The sequence below is a fragment of the Notothenia rossii genome (genome assembly GCF_949606895.1).
Source record: "Notothenia rossii genome assembly, chromosome: 6".
Lineage (NCBI taxonomy): Eukaryota > Metazoa > Chordata > Actinopteri > Perciformes > Nototheniidae > Notothenia > Notothenia rossii.
The window spans coordinates 65,375,514-65,392,653 of record NC_136909.1 but is presented as its reverse complement, the minus strand read 5'-3'; the positions used below and the strand labels follow the sequence as shown (position 1 = coordinate 65,392,653).

Genomic DNA, 17,140 nt, shown 5'->3' with positions numbered 1-17,140 from the left:
GAAATTAGGCTGAAGGAGTTAAATAAAGATATTAAATGTAAGTAGTAGTGAATGAATGTTTACAAACACCTGTGTGTGTAAACCCAGAGATCACAGGTTACCATGGTGACGACTTATGACGATTTACCAACTGCCGCACTGAGTCCCATTAAGAATGCATTGAGGATTATATATGACACAAAACGGTAACGTAAACGACCGTCCTCATGTCCTCATCCTACGTTTCCATTTAATATTCTTACTTCTGTTGTCTCATTCCACTGACAAAACATTGAAATAAAAATATATCTTTATTGTGATGTTTAACAGATAAACACAGCATACAATAATCTCATTAAAACTATAGCTGCTTGCACCTTTCCCAGCTTTGATAAATATTTTAATGCGAATGTACACGGCCTAAAGTTTAGCTGTTCTACTGATCAAAGTTGCCCTCTAACTCAACTTGATCAAACAGCAAAAACTCCACAGATTCAATTTAAAGAAACACGATACAGTTGGCAGTAAAAAAAAAGGCTTAAGACAAGGATTTTCTCCCAAGAGTATGACATTTATTATCAATAGACACATTTACAAACAATACTTTAACCAGTAAAAAAATTCATCTACTATGCTATTTAAAATGGTATCCAGCGTATAAAAACCGACTAAATGAGCGCAGACAGTTAATGTTGGGAGGGGGAAGCAAGCAGGTCAAATCTAAATATTACTCACCGCCACTCACACGTGCCCTGTACAGACACAGCAACTGAAAAGAAAGTGATCAATTAAGAAAAGGTGCAAAATAAACTAAACACACACTTAAGGTGCAGTGAAGTGCACGTGAGGGCCTAACACTGCTGAATCCCGAATCCCAACTCCCAAGGCTCCCGCTCACATCAGGGGTGCTGGATCCCTCAACTAAAGACACAAAGCACAACAGTCCATCAATTCATTGAGATAGTAAAAACACTAATACTCTTGAGAGAAAATCCTTGTCTTAAGCCTTTTTGTTGACTGCCAACTGTATCGTGTTTTTTAAAATTGAATCAGTGGAGTTTTTGCTGTTTGATCAAGTTGAGTTAGACCTAGTGGAGTACTCCGTGACCACAGAGCGTGACCGTTGTGATCAGCTGTTTTAGCGCAGTTCTCCAGTGAAGGGGGGGAGTCTCCCTCCGCAGCCGGTTGGCGTAGTTTTGGCACAATTCCGTTGTACAGACCGACGTTAACAGCAGCCCTGTCTGTGCACACGGAGACCGACTCTGTCGTCCGGTGATCTAACCGCCTTCTGGAAAAGCTTCACAAGTAGGCCTACGGTACGCAAATGCGCTTTGTGACACAAGAGACGGTATGCATTTCTGATTGTTGCCGCGCATGCGTACCAGTTATGTGCACCCCTGATTATAAACATATCATATATATTATTCTGAAACGGACCTATCTGCATAGTACTTTAAGAATATTTTGATGCCAATACTTTTACTTGAGAAACCTTTTGAATGCAGGACTTTTACTTGTAACAGAGTATTCCTACACTCTGGTATATTTGTACTTTTCTCAAGTATAAGATCTGAGTACTTCTCCCCCCTCTTCCAGCTGCAGATCTGAACTTTGCCTTCATACCCAGCCTCCACCTGCAGACAGCAGGAAGCTGCAGACGCATGCTTCACCTAAAACCTCGTCTGGAAACCTCCCGCCTGTTGGACTTCTAACTGCTAAAACCCTGTTTTTTTTCTGAGGAGGGGAATCACAAAAGCCAAGACAGACTACAAAACAAGGATTGAGGACCACCTCACAAGCAACAACCCTAGGCAGGTGTGGCAGGGCATTAAAAACATTACCAACTACAGGGGGTGTGACACGGCAACTGGGGACTCAAGCGTGTCGCTAGCAGAGGACCTGAACTGCTTCTTTGCTCACTTCGAGACACCACAGCAGCAATCAGCAACTCCACCCCTGCCCCCAACCGCCTCCAGCACCCCCCCACTTACTGTGGAGGAGCATGATGTGAGACGGGTGCTCAAAGCAGTGATCCCCAGGAAGGCTGCTGGTCCAGATGGAGTACCTGGGAAGGTGCTCAGAGCGTGTGCCAACCAGCTCTCAAAGGTCTTCACCAGCATTTTAATCTCTCCCTGAAACTCGCTGTTATCCCACCTTGCCTTAAAACTGCCTCTATCATTCCTGTTCCTAAGAAAGCAACCACAGACAGCCTTAATGACTACTGCCCCATTGCACTCACACCTGTGATCATGAAGTGTTTTGAGAGGCTGGTGTTACATCACATAATGGCCTGCCTTCCCCCCACCCTCGACCCACACCAGTTTGCCTACAGAGCAAATAGATCCACTGAAGAGGCCATAGCCATAGCTCTCCACTCTGCACTGAGCCACCTGGAGCATCGTGCTACGTCAGCTTGCTCTTTATTGACTACAGCTCAGCGTTCAACACAATCATCCCGGACATTCTAGTTTGCAAACTGTCAAACCTAGGCCTTCCCCCACCCACCTGTTCCTGGATCAAAGATTTCCTCACTAACCGCCCCCAGCGTGTGAGACTTGGCCCCCATCAATCCTCCACCCGCACTCTCAGCACCGGCTCTTCTCAGGGCTGTGTGCTGAGCCCTCTCCTGTACTCGCTCTACACCCACGACTGCAGTCCAGCCCACCCAGAGAACATCATCGTCAAGTTTTCTGACGACACCACTGTGGTGGGGCTCATCTCAGGAGGAGACGAGTCGGCCTACAGGAGTGAGGTACTGAAGCTCTCAGCGTGGTGTTCAGTGAACAACCTGGCACTGAACCCCACAAAAACCAAAGGAATCATCATAGACTTCAGGAGGAATACTACCGACCTCGCTCCCCTCGACATTAACGGCGAGTGTGTGGAGAGGGTCCACACCTTCAAGTTCCTTGGCGTCACCATCAACCTTTCCTGGAAGGACAACACCACAGCTGTCACCAAGAAGGCCCAGCAGGGTCTGCACTTCCTGAGGGTGCTCAGGAAGAACAACTTGGCCACTAAGCTGCTGGTGACCTTCTACCGCTCTACCATCGAGAGCCTACTGACATACTGCATCACAGTGTGGTACGCCAGCTGCGCTGAGGCCGACAGGATGAGGCTCCAGAGAGTCGTAAAAGCAGCACAGAGGATCATCGGCTGCCCTCTCCCCTCCCTGATGGACATTTACACCTCCCGCTGCCTCAGTAGAGCCAAACACATTATCAAGGACAGCTCAAACACCGGCTTTCACCTGTTCAACCTGCTGCCCTCCGGCAGGTGCTACAGGTGTATCAAATCCAAAACAAACAGACTCAAAGACAGTTTTTTCCCAAGAGCCATCATTACTCTTCTTAGCACTTGACATGTGAATCAATGTGACTCTGTACATATACATATATATCATTACTATTATTATTATTATAAATACACACTATTATTATTTATTACATTACAGATTTTATTTGTATACTCCTGGAAATAATTACTGCACTTTATTCTTTATTCCTAAGTATGTATGCTGCGTGAATTTTGTTGTCTTATGTTGTGATGTTTTGTTTTTGTTTTGATGGCACCCTTGAAAGGGAGAAGCATTTATCTCATTGTACATGTATAATGACATTAAACTATTCTATTCTGTTCCCTCTTCAACCTCTGTCAAAGTCTACCTCCAGTTTCTCAGGTTTCCTCCAGGTCCTGGTGGACTTCACAGACTTCCAGATCTACAGCAGCTGATCCAGAGCCGAGCATCAGAGGCCTATATTCCTCCTCCTCCACCTTCATCACTCCTGCTCTTCTTAAAGTTCAATAAAGTCCATCAATCTCTGTAGTCATCAGACCTGTCATTTGAATCCACAAAAATAAACCAAAAAATAGGTAGCGTAATATTTCTCATGTTTCATTTAATGTATTTTACAGTTAGCCAGCATCCATTAAGTGTTATTAGTATCACTGAGAAATGACGATGAAAAGCCACTTTGACTGAGTTTTAAACTCATAAGCACTAATGTAAAAAACACACACTCATAGTATTAATATACACAGAGATGGGGTCGTTACTAAAATAATGTAATATATTACATATTACTTTAAAAAAAAAGTAATACATTACACTACATAAAGTAACGTGTTACTTTACTCACCGAGCACGTACGAACTGCGCATGCGTGAGTGGCAATAACTCTCCTTACCAGCAGGCGGCGGTAGTGTGTAGTCGTCATTCAAAACCGGCAACAACCGGAACACAGAGAAGAAGAACAGACTACGTGATATAAACAAACAAATAGCGTGTGCGTTAGCTTCACCTTAGCATGTGTTCTTTGCAGGTGTTTGTCGAGGTTTGACATGGTGTTTACAGCAGTGGATAACAGCTTCTGGCCTGGACACAGTTTGCACCTCACCGTCACATTCCTGTCTATTCTTCGGACGAACTCAAAATAATGGGCATACCGTCCTCCACCCCTCGAAAGTTATCGCTGACTCAGCCATGTTTATGCAGCACTGCACGTGGAGATGTGGACGCGCAGCTTACGTACATATAAACCTGCGGCGGAAACCCCTCTTGTCTTGTCAGTGTGATTATGACTGATTTTTATTAAGTAACGAAGTAACGCGTGTCGGGGCAATGTTAGTAACTGTAGTGTGATTACTGAATTATAAAAGTAGTGCGTTACACTACTCCGTTACCGACAAAAGGGATATTATTACAGTAACGCGTTACACCCAACTCTGAATATTCAAATATCAAGATGTTCATACGAAGAATCATAAATGAACAGCATTCAAAGTTAAACTTTCAGTGTTAGCAATACATGTATGCCAGTCTGGAAATGACTGGAAAAGACTCAGTTCAATGCTGTCTAATTGTAAATGTTCTTAAATTAAACTTCCCAATAACTTAAGCAAAAATAAATCATCAGATGAATTTGATAAACAAGTTGGAAACTGATGAAGAGAGGAAGAATATCATTGTGTATAAATGCAAAACAAGACATGACGTCACGTCTCTAAACCCCAAACCCTCTCCGGTGCAGAGTCCTCTCGCCGTGGAATTTGGCAAAACATATTTTGAAGTGAAGGTCACTTTTATTACCAAACAGTAAATATCAAACAACAGCACATAGATGGTGATGAAGATGCAAGAAAAAGTAGTAGGTTACTTGTGAAGATATAAAACAGAGTTGGAGATGAATCTTCACTAAACTATGGATCCTTTTTTCTTCTGGCGCAGAGGAGACTGCACGTTCCACTGTCTGGGTCCAGGAGCTCTGAAACACAAAAGAAAGGGTTTTAAATCACACGTTCTCTACAGAAATGTCTCTAAAACACCTACCTAAGCATGGACAGAAGTAAACTCACGTCTGCTCATTGGACCGCACATCCAGAACACTGGACTCTGCGATAACACCTGTAAGGAAACAGGAGAAAAACATTCTATTAAATATGTGCACCTCTATAGTTCTGTAGGACATATGGTTGATTTCCTAGAACTCAACTGAAAACAAAACAGGGAGATTTCACAGGGGCTTACTTGTTATACGGTCACTGAAGATTGCGCTGACTTCTTCGTCAAAAGTGAAATCAATGTTGTCGCCTGGAGAAAAAAATGGACAGTTGGCTTTAGGGTGGGGAGTGGATAAAGAAGTGTAGAAGAAGAAATATTGTCAACTGTGGACTGAGCTCTTACCTTTTGGTGTGCTGATGGCTCTGTTGCCCACGGCTCCTTTAGGCATCACTGGAAAGTCAAATAAGACAAACTGTGAAATACTGATGGAGGATAAAAAAAAACTTGTTGTCAGTGTTATTGGGCTAAATGAAAGATTTGGGAATTATATGAAATTATTTAATTACATCTTTACCTCAATAATTTTCCTAGTCTTCCAGGTCTAACTGGTTGTAGGTAAATCATAAATAAGAGTTCTGATTGAATAGTTTGGTGTTTATTAGTTGCCGTGCCCTCATGGTGATGGGAGGCGGGACCACACACATGCACGCACTAGTGTAAACCTCCAGTGTGTCATACCTGTTCTTTCCAGAGCCATTGACCCCGATCTGTGCACACGCCTGAAAAAATGCACAGACATTATTATCTTTTTGTGCAAAGACCCTTTTCAAAAATAAAGATGAACTTAGGAAATCCTGAGGAGCAGGGGAAAAAATGTAAAAATGTTGGATGTGCATCTATTGGACCAGCATTACCAGCATGTGTTGCATTTTATCCCCCCCCCTCTCTCTTTCCTAACGTCTGTTTCTGCACAATGAACTATTCAACAAATGCATGAGAATAAAAACCTGGTGTAATCATAGACTGTATATATAAAAGGGTGTAATCCTTTAGTCACCTACTCGTAATACACCTGAATACTGAATATAGTTTAAATCGAGTAAAATGTTAATGCTTCAATCTGCAATATGAGCTGAAGATGGGACACATAAAGGCATTGTGACTGACTCCTCTGAGGATAACCCTCCCTGCACTGAGTCCTGAGAGACAGCAGCTGATGGAGGCCGACCTGTCAGTGTGTGTCAGCCTGGCAGACGGGGGGTTTGGACGCGGGGGCTGCGGTGTAGCAAAGGTAAATGGGAGGAGGACCCGGGACCTGGCTGGAGAGGCCTGGACTGACCGCTGAGGAGAGAGAAACACCATGGTTGTGAGGGAAAATTGAAAAGGTTTTATAATTACAATAACATCACATTATTACTATTCATTTCTAGTACAGTTTATATCTCATATTAAATCACATTTCGATATCTTAACAGTTTATATATGATATTTTGGTTGTATAGAATGCTATTTCAATTTCCAACACAACTTAAATCTATCAAAATACTTGGGAATAATTGAATACACACATTTTTCTTAATCAAGAAAAGTTATTGAGTAATGTTGTTAAAATACTGTCAATAGAAAGATTAAATCATGAAGGTTTATGGTTATGTTGCTGTCAGTGTGTGTGTGTGTGTGTGTGTGTGTGTGTGTGTGTGTGTGTGTGTGTGTGTGTGTGTGTGTGTGTGTGTGTGTGTGTGTGTGTGTGTGTGTGTAGGCCTGTCGCGATAATCGATAAATTGACTTATCGTACGATAAATAAAAATGGACTCGATAACTTTTCTGAGCTCGATAAATTGCCGTTTACATAAAGATGTGACCAGCATTTTAGCCTGGAGCGCTGTGGCTGCCAGGCGCGCTGTGAGGGGCGGGGCTGACACACAGCCAGGTCAGGACACTCCGCGTGCACGTGCAGCAGCCAAATTAATAATATAGCGACAAGCAGGAGACAACGTGTGACTTACTCGCGGGGAATTTAAAGTGAAATGGAATTGGTTACAAAACCTAACTACACATCTCGATTCTCCGGTGTGGCAGTATTTTGGATTCAAACCAAATCAACGAGGCGAACCTACAGACTTGAATGAGCCGGGCGGTGTGTCGCATTGGTTTAAAAAAGGTAGCGACAAAAGTAGGCAATACCACGCATTTTAAACCACCTAAAACACAACCACCCCATTCCGTTTTTCCAGCTGGGAGCAAACACGGCAGCTGGAGATGGAGAGGCCCCGCCCGACAATGCAAACATGTTGGTGTTCCTTGCTCGAAAACTTAGAAAAACAGATTTGGATATGGCCTGTTGAGGCATCTGGGTCTTTGACAGTGGACTGTACACTTGACTGTTGTTTTAAGGAGGTTTTTTTTGCTTGTGAGATAATGTGTGCTCATATTTATTTATATATATATATATATATATGAGAGAGAGAGCTCTGTTTTCCAGCCTGACTATTTAATTTATTGTTTTGGTTGTGTGATTTAATTAATTTATTATAATTTAATTAATTTGTTTTATTTATTATATATAATTTATATATTTGAATATTATTTCACATTTCATTTGCAATGTTGAATGTTCAATAAAAAGTTATGTTTGAAAGGATGTACTTGAATTATTATTATATATTATCATTATGTCTTAAAACGGTGCCGACAATATTATCGTTTATCGCAATAATTTCCAGAAAAATTTATCGTCCAACAAAATTAATTATCGTGACAGGCCTATGTGTGTGTGTGTTCTGACCTCTGCAGTGGGGGTCCGGCTGACTCTGGTCAGGCTGCACTGATCCATCTGTTCCTCCATCTCTCTCTCCTTCTCTGTCGTCTTCAGAGCAAACTCCAGCTCTGCCGCCAGCTGCTCGTCTCCGGAGAAAAACTCCTTCACCTCGTTACGGTAGTCCTGCATCGTCACCTGATGGGAACAAGAGTTTCATGGAGTAGCGTTGTAAAGATATTATTTATTTTTCCGCTACTTTAATAACACCTCTAATATCACTCTATCCCCAGACTGTGTTTTTCTCAAATCACGCAATGAATGTTCGTTTGTGTTGCAGCGCCATTTCATCTATGTAGTAAATAAGTAATTGGTCTACTCTTATCCCCGGTATCATGTGAGGGACACGTCGGTCACATCAAGATAAACACGTAATTTTTTTGCAACCAAATTCAACGCTATATATTGGTGTCTAGGTCAGTTTAAGAGCATCTAACATTAAGATGTTGTCATGCATTTGCCCCGAACCATTCCCTCACACTCCAATGGTTCTTAAAAGTTACATTTGAATTAGGGCAGAACGATTAATCGATTTTAAATGATGCGATTATGAAATCGCAAAGCCTGCGATTTTTTTATATATATATATTTTTTTTTCTTGTGTTTTCAGAAGTGCTGTGCTCCACGTGCAACAGCCATTGTTAACCAATCAGAAGTGGCCCATGATAAAAGGTGATATACATATTGATCCAATCACCTGCCAAGTATTTTTGAAAGTGCCTGCCCTTTCCAAATGGACCTTCCTAGAGGGAGATATGGCCGCATTTTACAATAAAATTCCGTTGGGTCGCTGAAAAACTAATATCGCAAATCGAATCGCAATATTTGTCAGAAAAATCACAATTAGATTTTTTCCCAAAATCGTGCAGCCCTAATTTGAATATTAAATGTTAAAAGTATTAGTAAAAGCGAAATGATTAAAATCTTAACCAGTGGTTCTCAACTGGTGGGTCGCGACCCAAAAGTGGGTCGCGGACCCGTTTCGAATTGGTCGCGGATGTGTGAGTGAAGAAAAGAAAAATTGGAATTTGTTTTTTGGAATTCTTTTTTTTGGGGGGGGAGGGGGGGAAAGACAAACATTTTTTTATTTTGTTGCCGGAAGTCCCCACGGAGAATAACTTTGCGGTAGAACTCTTCTTTATACATCCATGGGTACAACTTCAGATAAAAATGAACACATAATGAAATATGACCCCCGGTTTGATGATTGACAGGTCACAGAACAATGGGAGCTATCTACCCTTACCCACAATTTAAAGTAAGTCACACAGACTCCTCTTTACTTTTCTCACAGCAAGATGTCAGAACAAAGTGAAAAACAAACAATGGCATAAAATATTATTAATATGTCGGTTAGTAATAGATTTATTTATTTTCTTCTCAGAGTGTACCAGAATGCATAGTTTATGTTAGTATTTCTAAAAATCTCCTTGGGGAGAATCCCCCCAGACCCCCCTGCTGGGGTTGGGGGGATTCTTCCCAAGGAGCATGTGTGCCTTTTTATATAGTTTAGCTTTGATTCCATCATCTCATTAAACCTTTTTTAAAAGCATACTTTAGTTCTGTGAAGGGATATAAGGGATATATGCACTGTACTTCATTTGTATTAATATTGTATGCTGAAAAGCGTATATATATTACAGCATGTTTTTTTGTTGAATAGATTTGAGTGCTTCAAAATGTTGGTCGCGATTAGGGGTGCACCGAATGGGAAATTCTTGGCCGAAACCGATACCGAAAATAGGAAACAGTTGGCCGAAAACCGAATGCCCGAAAATGATTAATAGAAATATATATATATATATAATGTATACATTTTTTACCAATGTTGTTCAGCTACCTGATTATGGAAAAAGACATGATTATGGCAAAACTTAACTTAAATAATAATCACTATTATGGGTCCATAAAACATTTATTCAGCACTTTTGAATGCATACAGTACATTAATTCCAAGTCAAGTGCATTTTATTTTCTCTGCAGGATAACTACAACAAAGTGCATTCAGAACAAAGCCAAGGTGCTTTAAAACTGCATAAACATCTAGGCCAGTAGGCCTACAACAAAATAGTGTAAATAAAGACTGTAACAGCCAGGCCTTCAACAACAACAAATGCACCTATAAGTGCATGCATACAAATGTGCAAACTGGATAAATCCACATGAATGTAACTATTTACAAATGAAATTACAATTGAATTTCAAGAATCTGTAAATAAGGCTCTCTGTCCTCATAAGCAAAGTAGTAAACATTGTATAGATACATAAAGTGAAAACTGGATACAAAATCCACAATCAATTACAAATTAAATTACAATTTCAAGAATCTGCAAATAAGGTGGTCTGTCCTCATGAGCAATGTAAACAACATTGTATCATTTAGATACCGAAAGTACAATATATTGAACACTGTGCTGCTGTCATTTCCCACTAATGATAACCTGAGATGGTGAATTATAACTCACAATGAAAATTGTTCAGGAAAGTGGGTATAGAGTAGACATGTAGAACTAGATAAGCTTATGATAAGCCAGCCTTGTCTACTTATTAAGGAAAAGTGGGAGGTTCTTTTTAATGAACAGTAGCTTCTCTGCTTTATCAGCCATAAGTCTGCTCCTCTTTTCATCAAGCACATGAGAGGCAGCGCTGAACAGTCTCTCGCTGTCAGTGCTTGTGATTTGATCTTACTCCGCATATTTGTCCGGGTGTTTTGATTTCAAGTGGAGTAATCCCGAAGTGGTGAAAGTCTTTGCAGTTACACCCCCTCGAGAAATGTCAGCTGAACACGTTTTACAAAATCGCAATCCGCACCTCTTTTCTCTGATATTTTGAAATATCTCCAAGCGCCAGACATGTTGGCTGTGAGCCAGCCGCGAGCATGGTCGCGCGCTGTGCTTGTCGCCGCGTTTTGATTACATCATCACAACAACACGTTACCAACGTAACCCTGTTCTCTGACATTCGGCCGAAAGCCGAAAGGGCCTTTTTAACCATTTTCGGCCGATAATTTTCGGCGGCCGAATATTCGGTGTATCCCTAGTCGCGATGTATTGACCAAGTAAAAAGTGGGTCCCGAGGCCTGACCAGTTGAGAACCACTGATCTAAACCATACTCAAACCTAGAAATATCTAAAGTAATACAATACAGTATTCATACAATAGAACTTGTAGCATTTGATCTTGTTTTTCATGATGCCTGTCATCGTGCTGAACAATAATTCCCTCTTATTTAATCAATGACGGTGTGGTGGGGTCTCACCTGAAGGTAGGCCATGAGGTCTCTGAGGACAGGAGAGCGTTTCTGCTCCAGCAGGCTCTTTAGGGTGATGATGACAGGAACCACGTTCTCTATGAAGACCTTCTTCTGGACCTGTGGATCAAAGCAGAAAGCCTGAGAGCTGCACACTGTTTTATATTCTAAATAATAATATATATACTGTTGTATCGTGGGGATCAGCTTGTTCGCTTCATAACAGTCAGATCAGATCAAAGTTGAAGACCAGCTTCCAAGATAAGCCTCTGAGCAAAGCGGGTCACTGACCAAAAAGTTAGTTTTCCCACACCGCTGACCTGCGACACCACCTTCTTCTGTGCGGCCTGCATGACGGCCTGAGCCATTGTGGCCATGTTCTCCTCCTCCACCACCTCCGCTGCGACGCCTCCTGCTGGATGGGATATGGCCTGCAGCTTCATCTCCTTCATACTCAAGATTCTGAAGGTCTCTGACAAAATGTCCGCACCATCTGCATCCAAAGGCAGCTCATCGTCTGCAAAGCATGCTGGGAAAAGAAATGTAAAAGATTAAGTGATTTCATTTTTTTCCTCCAGGCCTAAATCGGTTAAAATTCAAGAATTCACAAAGAAATTGTGAAAGATGCCCCAGGATTTTAACGTATGATAAATCCACTTTCATCAAAATAATTGATTTGATCATTTGAGTCATCAAGCTGTAAAGGAGTTGGTGATCTATGGACGAGCACTATCCGGCTGTGCTTCCACATCCTAAAGCACACACACCTAAGACGGTCTGGTTGATCTTTATGGTGATGTTGAAGCGCTGGGCGTCTGTGAAGTGCTCCAACAGGAAGCGGTAGATGCGAAAACGCTTCTCGCGGTTCCGAGCACCTTTCAAGGAGAACCGAAGCCTTTCTCTGCAGATGTTTAAAAAACAAGCCGATGAATGAAGAGGAAAAAGTATTAAATTCACTTACAAATAATTTTTGAATGTATTGTAACAGGATAGATACTGCAGTGCACAGTTTCAGTTTATTTGTGCACTTGTAACAAAAAAGCGGAGTTTAACATGTCACATTTGTAATAATCAGCAAAACAAAGCCAAACTTGAACGGGATGACAGAAATGATATCCTCACCTCTCACTCTGAGGGAACTTGTTGTAGGACTTGTGATTGTCGTAGGAGTTGAAGTGGAAGATGCACTCGATGAAGTGCTGGCTGAACATCTCTGGGTTCTTCTTCAGCAGCAGGTGGAGCAGGCAGTATTCACACAGACTGGCACAGGAAACACGAAGCGCTTAGGTTGAATATCAGGGTGGATTTCTTTAGGTGCTTAGAGTACGGGTGGCCATTTAACAGTACTGGGGATAACCATATCTGCCATATACAACTCAAGAGTCCATCATGTAGTTTTGTCTGCGGTTAGTTCACATGTCTGTTTTTAGAACAGGAAAACTGAGTGTCTGTTATCGAAACAGCTGACCTCAGTTGACCAAGTAAAGTGACGATTACTTATAAACAGGCTCTGTAGTGAACGACTACCTAATGCTGAAGTGCTGACGGATTCTGTGCATGTAGCTAGACCAGAGAAAATGTGGATAAAGTTCGGTGGGAGCACTACACTGTTTGAATGATTGCTTTTAAAATGCTACGTGTAGCTCATCAAATTATCATATAGGTAAAGGTACTATGAGGGTGATCCTATTTATGTAAATTAATTTATATTAAGTAACTTTTAAATATTTCGAACATTTGACTTGACTGTGAGTCGCTGTGGGACTAATATAATATAAAGGATTTCTGATAACCAATACATATTTACAGAAACTTTAAAAAGGGTACATTTAGTAAGTAATCAACACAAATCATGAACTACATCATGCAGCCCTGGCCACCACATTGGATACCACAGAGCCTGCACTTCAATCCCTACAGTGAAACAGGGTCAACATCGTTGTAAAATCATATTTGGATGTTAAAATACGTTTCTTTGTTTTCTATGCATAGTAATAATAATAATAATAATAATGCATTACATTTTTTTATTAGAGCGCTTTTACAGGTGCTCAAAGCGCTTTACAATTACACATTACACATATTAGACATGTAAGAGTCATTACTGTGGACAATACCCACAGGAGCAAATACGGGTAAAGTGTCTTGCCCAAGGACACAACGGCCTGACGCAGTGGCGGCCGAGGCGGGATTCGAACTGGAGTTCACCAACGCCCCTTGATCTGATGACCAACGCTCTAACCACTGCGCCAAAACCGTAGTAACATACCTGGCGATGGCAGGGACTGGGTCAACCAGCGCCACCATGAAGCGAAAGAAGAGGGAGCCCTTCCATTTCACAAACTCATCCTGAAAGAGAAGAAGAACGGCATTAGGACAGACATGGAAAACACACCAAGCTAAAAGAGTACAGCCCAGTAGCTGAAAGAAGGAAGATTTAGAGGTTTGAATGTGGCAATGTTTTTTGCTGTCCAATCTGTCAATGTGTACATTTATGAGCAGAACCTGGTTGTGTATTTAATGAGCAATCAGATGTTTCCAACCAAATTATAATCTAGTTTTAAGTTATAAAAAAGCCTACTTTTCAATCAAACATAAATCTGTACGTCTCGATAATGTCTCTTCATAGAGCTCTTAATACATAGCCTTTATATTAATTGTTTTTAAGCTCAATATCAGAAACAAATATTAAAGTCAAATTGCTCCTATTTGCACATTTAAATCTTGAAATGCCGCCACCCAGATAAATGATATAATGACATGAACAGAAGTTAAAAAAACAATCTATGTGGAAAGATAGGAAGACAGAAGAAAGCAGTTCCCAGTTAAACGTCCATCTTGATACTCTGCTGCATTCTGTCATTTGATCAGTTCCCACCTGCAGCAGGTTGGTCAGCATGATGAGCGTCTGCTCCCTGATGATGGCTTCGTTGTCTCCCAGACAGGCGGAGATGTTGGGGATGTAGTGATCCACCATGTTGGTGTATCGAACACACAGATCGCACATGATCACCACCACGTTGTTGCGCACGGCAACCTCCTTGCCCTCCTCAATCTCCCTGGCAAACACCGGCAGGTACTTGTGGATGAGATCCTCGTGCTGCAGACACAGCTTACCTGTAGCAGACACACGTTAATGTATGACGAGACGGCAGAAATGCACAGGGCTGAGGCTATGAGGAGGAATGTAACTAAAAATATTTACTCAAGTACTGAACTTAAGTATAATTTTTTTTAAAGGTACCGGTGTTGTGTGTAGGGAAGCCACTTTTTCTACATTTCACAGGGAAATATTGTACTTTACTGCACTACATATATCTGATAGCTTAAGTCACTCGCAACTATGCAAATAGGGATTTTTGCACAGAAATCTTAAGAAGAATTTGAATTTAAGAGCTACTTTTAAGTTGGTTTACGTCGTTTTCACATAAAACAAACATGTTTGAAAATTCTGAAATGTTAAGATTTGCTTCTTTCCTTTTTAAGTTGTCATTGTTGACAAATTGCAACATCATTTTCTCAACATTTTTACAAACGACTAAATTTCGAATCATTGAGAAGATAATCATCTCTGATAACAACGCTAGTCATTACAGTCACAGGGGACATTTCTCTTAAAGGTGGGGTAGGTAAGTTTGAGAAACCGGCTCGAGATACACTTTTTGTTATATTCCATGGGAAGCTCTTAACATCCCGATATAAGTGCTTTGACAAAAAATCCAACTTTTACCTACTGTAAAAAGCACGACCAATCATTTTAGCCGGCCCGGCTAAAATAACTGGATGGCCTACCTAACTGTCAGCCTTCCATCTGTGCACAAACTTATCTCGTGCCCTCATTGGTCATGTGCGCGTTCGTGTGTGATGGAGGAGTTCTAGCGCACTCGAGCTGGTTTCTCCAAAATTACCTACCCCACCTTTAAATGAGTACTTTGCTTCCACCTCTGGCAGGGAGCAACATTTCACTTTACTGAAAGAGACACAGGAAGAGAGAGGAGATGGTTGACCTAAAGTGATGACTCCGTGCGCTCTGACTTTGGTCGGCATAGAGTTAGCTTTGAACTGGGACAGAGGCAGGGACGCAGGCAGCTCCTCTTGATACCCTGTCAACCACCAACATACACAATAACAACACATTAATACATTTATTTTTTACTGTACATTTTGAAAGCCCATAAATTAGATTTCACTTAAATATTGGACATTCCTCAAATACTATGGATTAATACACTTTGGCAGTGCATTTTTTGTACACTGATGATGCATCAATTGTTACTCAACTGTACTTAAGATTAAACTGTAGGTAAGGAAGTCCTTGCTCATATTCTGCCTCAAGCATGGGTTTTCTGACATCCAACACATCCTATAAAATAATTTCAATACACAAATGCTAAACAGGTCTCCATTACTGTGTCTGTCCACCAGTGAACACGGGCTGATTTTTACTCTGCTAGTGCTGCTTATTATTATTATTAGATTAAACAACCCTTAAACACTTCATTCAGGCTTCTTCCAGGGGGAAGCCTTATTTTTTGTATTTATTTTTCACAGATGTCAATCCTTCGTACCCGGCAGTTTTTCAGAACGTGTTGTGAGGACCGACTCCACCAGCAGCACTGTCCTCTTGCCAACCTTGGCAGGACAGTGGAGTGACACCACGCCCAGAGTGTGGAGGTGTTTGACCTGGACGAGAAAGCATTTTATGTGAGTTATGTGTGACACATAGTTAGTTTCAGTACTTTGTCAACCAGTTACCTTGGTTGGTTATTGGCTAATGGTTGCACAAGCCAAAAACATTGTGATATCACAAAGTGGCCAAAATCTGATCGGCTCATTCTCATCTCTTAACACAGACGGGACACATATTTATGTATAAAAGACATGTAAAGGTGGATTTTGCATAATAGGTGACCCTTAAAGATGTTGGCGTAAGAAGGAAAAGAGAGTGAAGGGTCAGATCTCACCATCAGCTCCTCGTTCAGGTTCTGGGCCCCCTTTTCACTCAGAATGATGGGGGCCAGATAAGCCTCGCAGACCGACACCAGCTCACCACAGTGCTGGTTCAGAAAAGCCTGAAGAAGACAAAGTAAATCAAATACCACGACACATGACAAGTTGAAATTTGAGATGAGTAGTATTTTGATTTAATAATGATAAAGGACAGAAGCTGACATCATAATGGGAGAATATATGTAAAGATTTGAATAAAGAGAAATTGTTTTAAAAAAAAGCATTAAACATCCGATTGGGAAAATACTAGAGATGTCCCGATCCGATCACGTGATCGAGGATCGGAGCCGATCACGTGATTTTCAAAAGAAGGGGAAAAAATCGGGGATCAGGATTTTTTTTTTTTTTTTTATAAATACTTTTTTTTTTTTTTTGTATTCAATGTTACAAAACAAAAATGACCATGTTTAAGTCTTAAAGTCATCCTGAGGCCTTAGTTTTGGTTTCAAATTACACAACATCATGTATGTGTTGCTTCTTTGGGGCTTGTTTTCATAGACCTGGTTGCTTATTTCTCTCAAATCTGGCAACAGAGTGAGCAGGGCGCAGTGTCTAATTGTAGCAGTAAGCTAACGAGTACTGATAAGCTTTATTTTGTTTTGATCCAATGATGCACAACTGAACTGATCCAATGCTGCTGTGAAAAAAATAAGCTATATCCATGTTGGATAGAATATCCAATTTACCGTAAATAAAAAAATAACCTTAAGGGACGACTTGAATGCTTTTTTTCTCTCTTAATGCATTGCATAAAGATCGGATCGGGAAAAATCGGTATCAGCAAATTGTCAAAATCAAATGATCG

At 41.1% G+C, this 17,140-nt stretch overlaps 1 protein-coding gene across 4 annotated transcripts in view; it reads right to left on the bottom strand.

Annotated features, from left to right (window-relative positions):
* Positions 1-517: 517 nt before the first annotated feature.
* Positions 518-17,140, bottom strand: part of ncapd3 (non-SMC condensin II complex, subunit D3) — a 41,843-nt gene continuing 25,220 nt past the window's right edge. Inside the window, exons 20-38 of one of the 4 annotated variants that reach the window (XR_013809452.1) lie at positions 16,290-16,397; positions 15,894-16,008; positions 15,333-15,428; positions 14,204-14,442; positions 13,595-13,674; positions 12,448-12,585; positions 12,093-12,226; positions 11,646-11,854; positions 11,335-11,445; positions 8,046-8,213; positions 6,489-6,601; positions 5,999-6,039; positions 5,663-5,710; positions 5,507-5,569; positions 5,335-5,383; positions 5,136-5,243; positions 4,119-4,237; positions 3,645-3,815; positions 518-900 (exon numbers count right to left, since the gene is read on the bottom strand). Coding sequence is in view for 1 of the 4 variants with exons in the window: in XM_079688618.1 (XP_079544744.1) it covers positions 5,174-5,243; positions 5,335-5,383; positions 5,507-5,569; positions 5,663-5,710; positions 5,999-6,039; positions 6,489-6,601; positions 8,046-8,213; positions 11,335-11,445; positions 11,646-11,854; positions 12,093-12,226; positions 12,448-12,585; positions 13,595-13,674; positions 14,204-14,442; positions 15,333-15,428; positions 15,894-16,008; positions 16,290-16,397 (1,782 nt within the window). In the remaining 3 variants the exon portion in view is untranslated. Of the gene's footprint in view, positions 901-3,644; positions 3,816-4,118; positions 4,238-5,041; positions 5,244-5,334; positions 5,384-5,506; positions 5,570-5,662; positions 5,711-5,926; positions 6,040-6,488; positions 6,602-8,045; positions 8,214-11,334; positions 11,446-11,645; positions 11,855-12,092; positions 12,227-12,447; positions 12,586-13,594; positions 13,675-14,203; positions 14,443-15,332; positions 15,429-15,893; positions 16,009-16,289; positions 16,398-17,140 lie in introns of those variants that run through there. The other 3 variants (XR_013809453.1, XM_079688618.1, XR_013809454.1) reach the window with 3 other exon arrangements.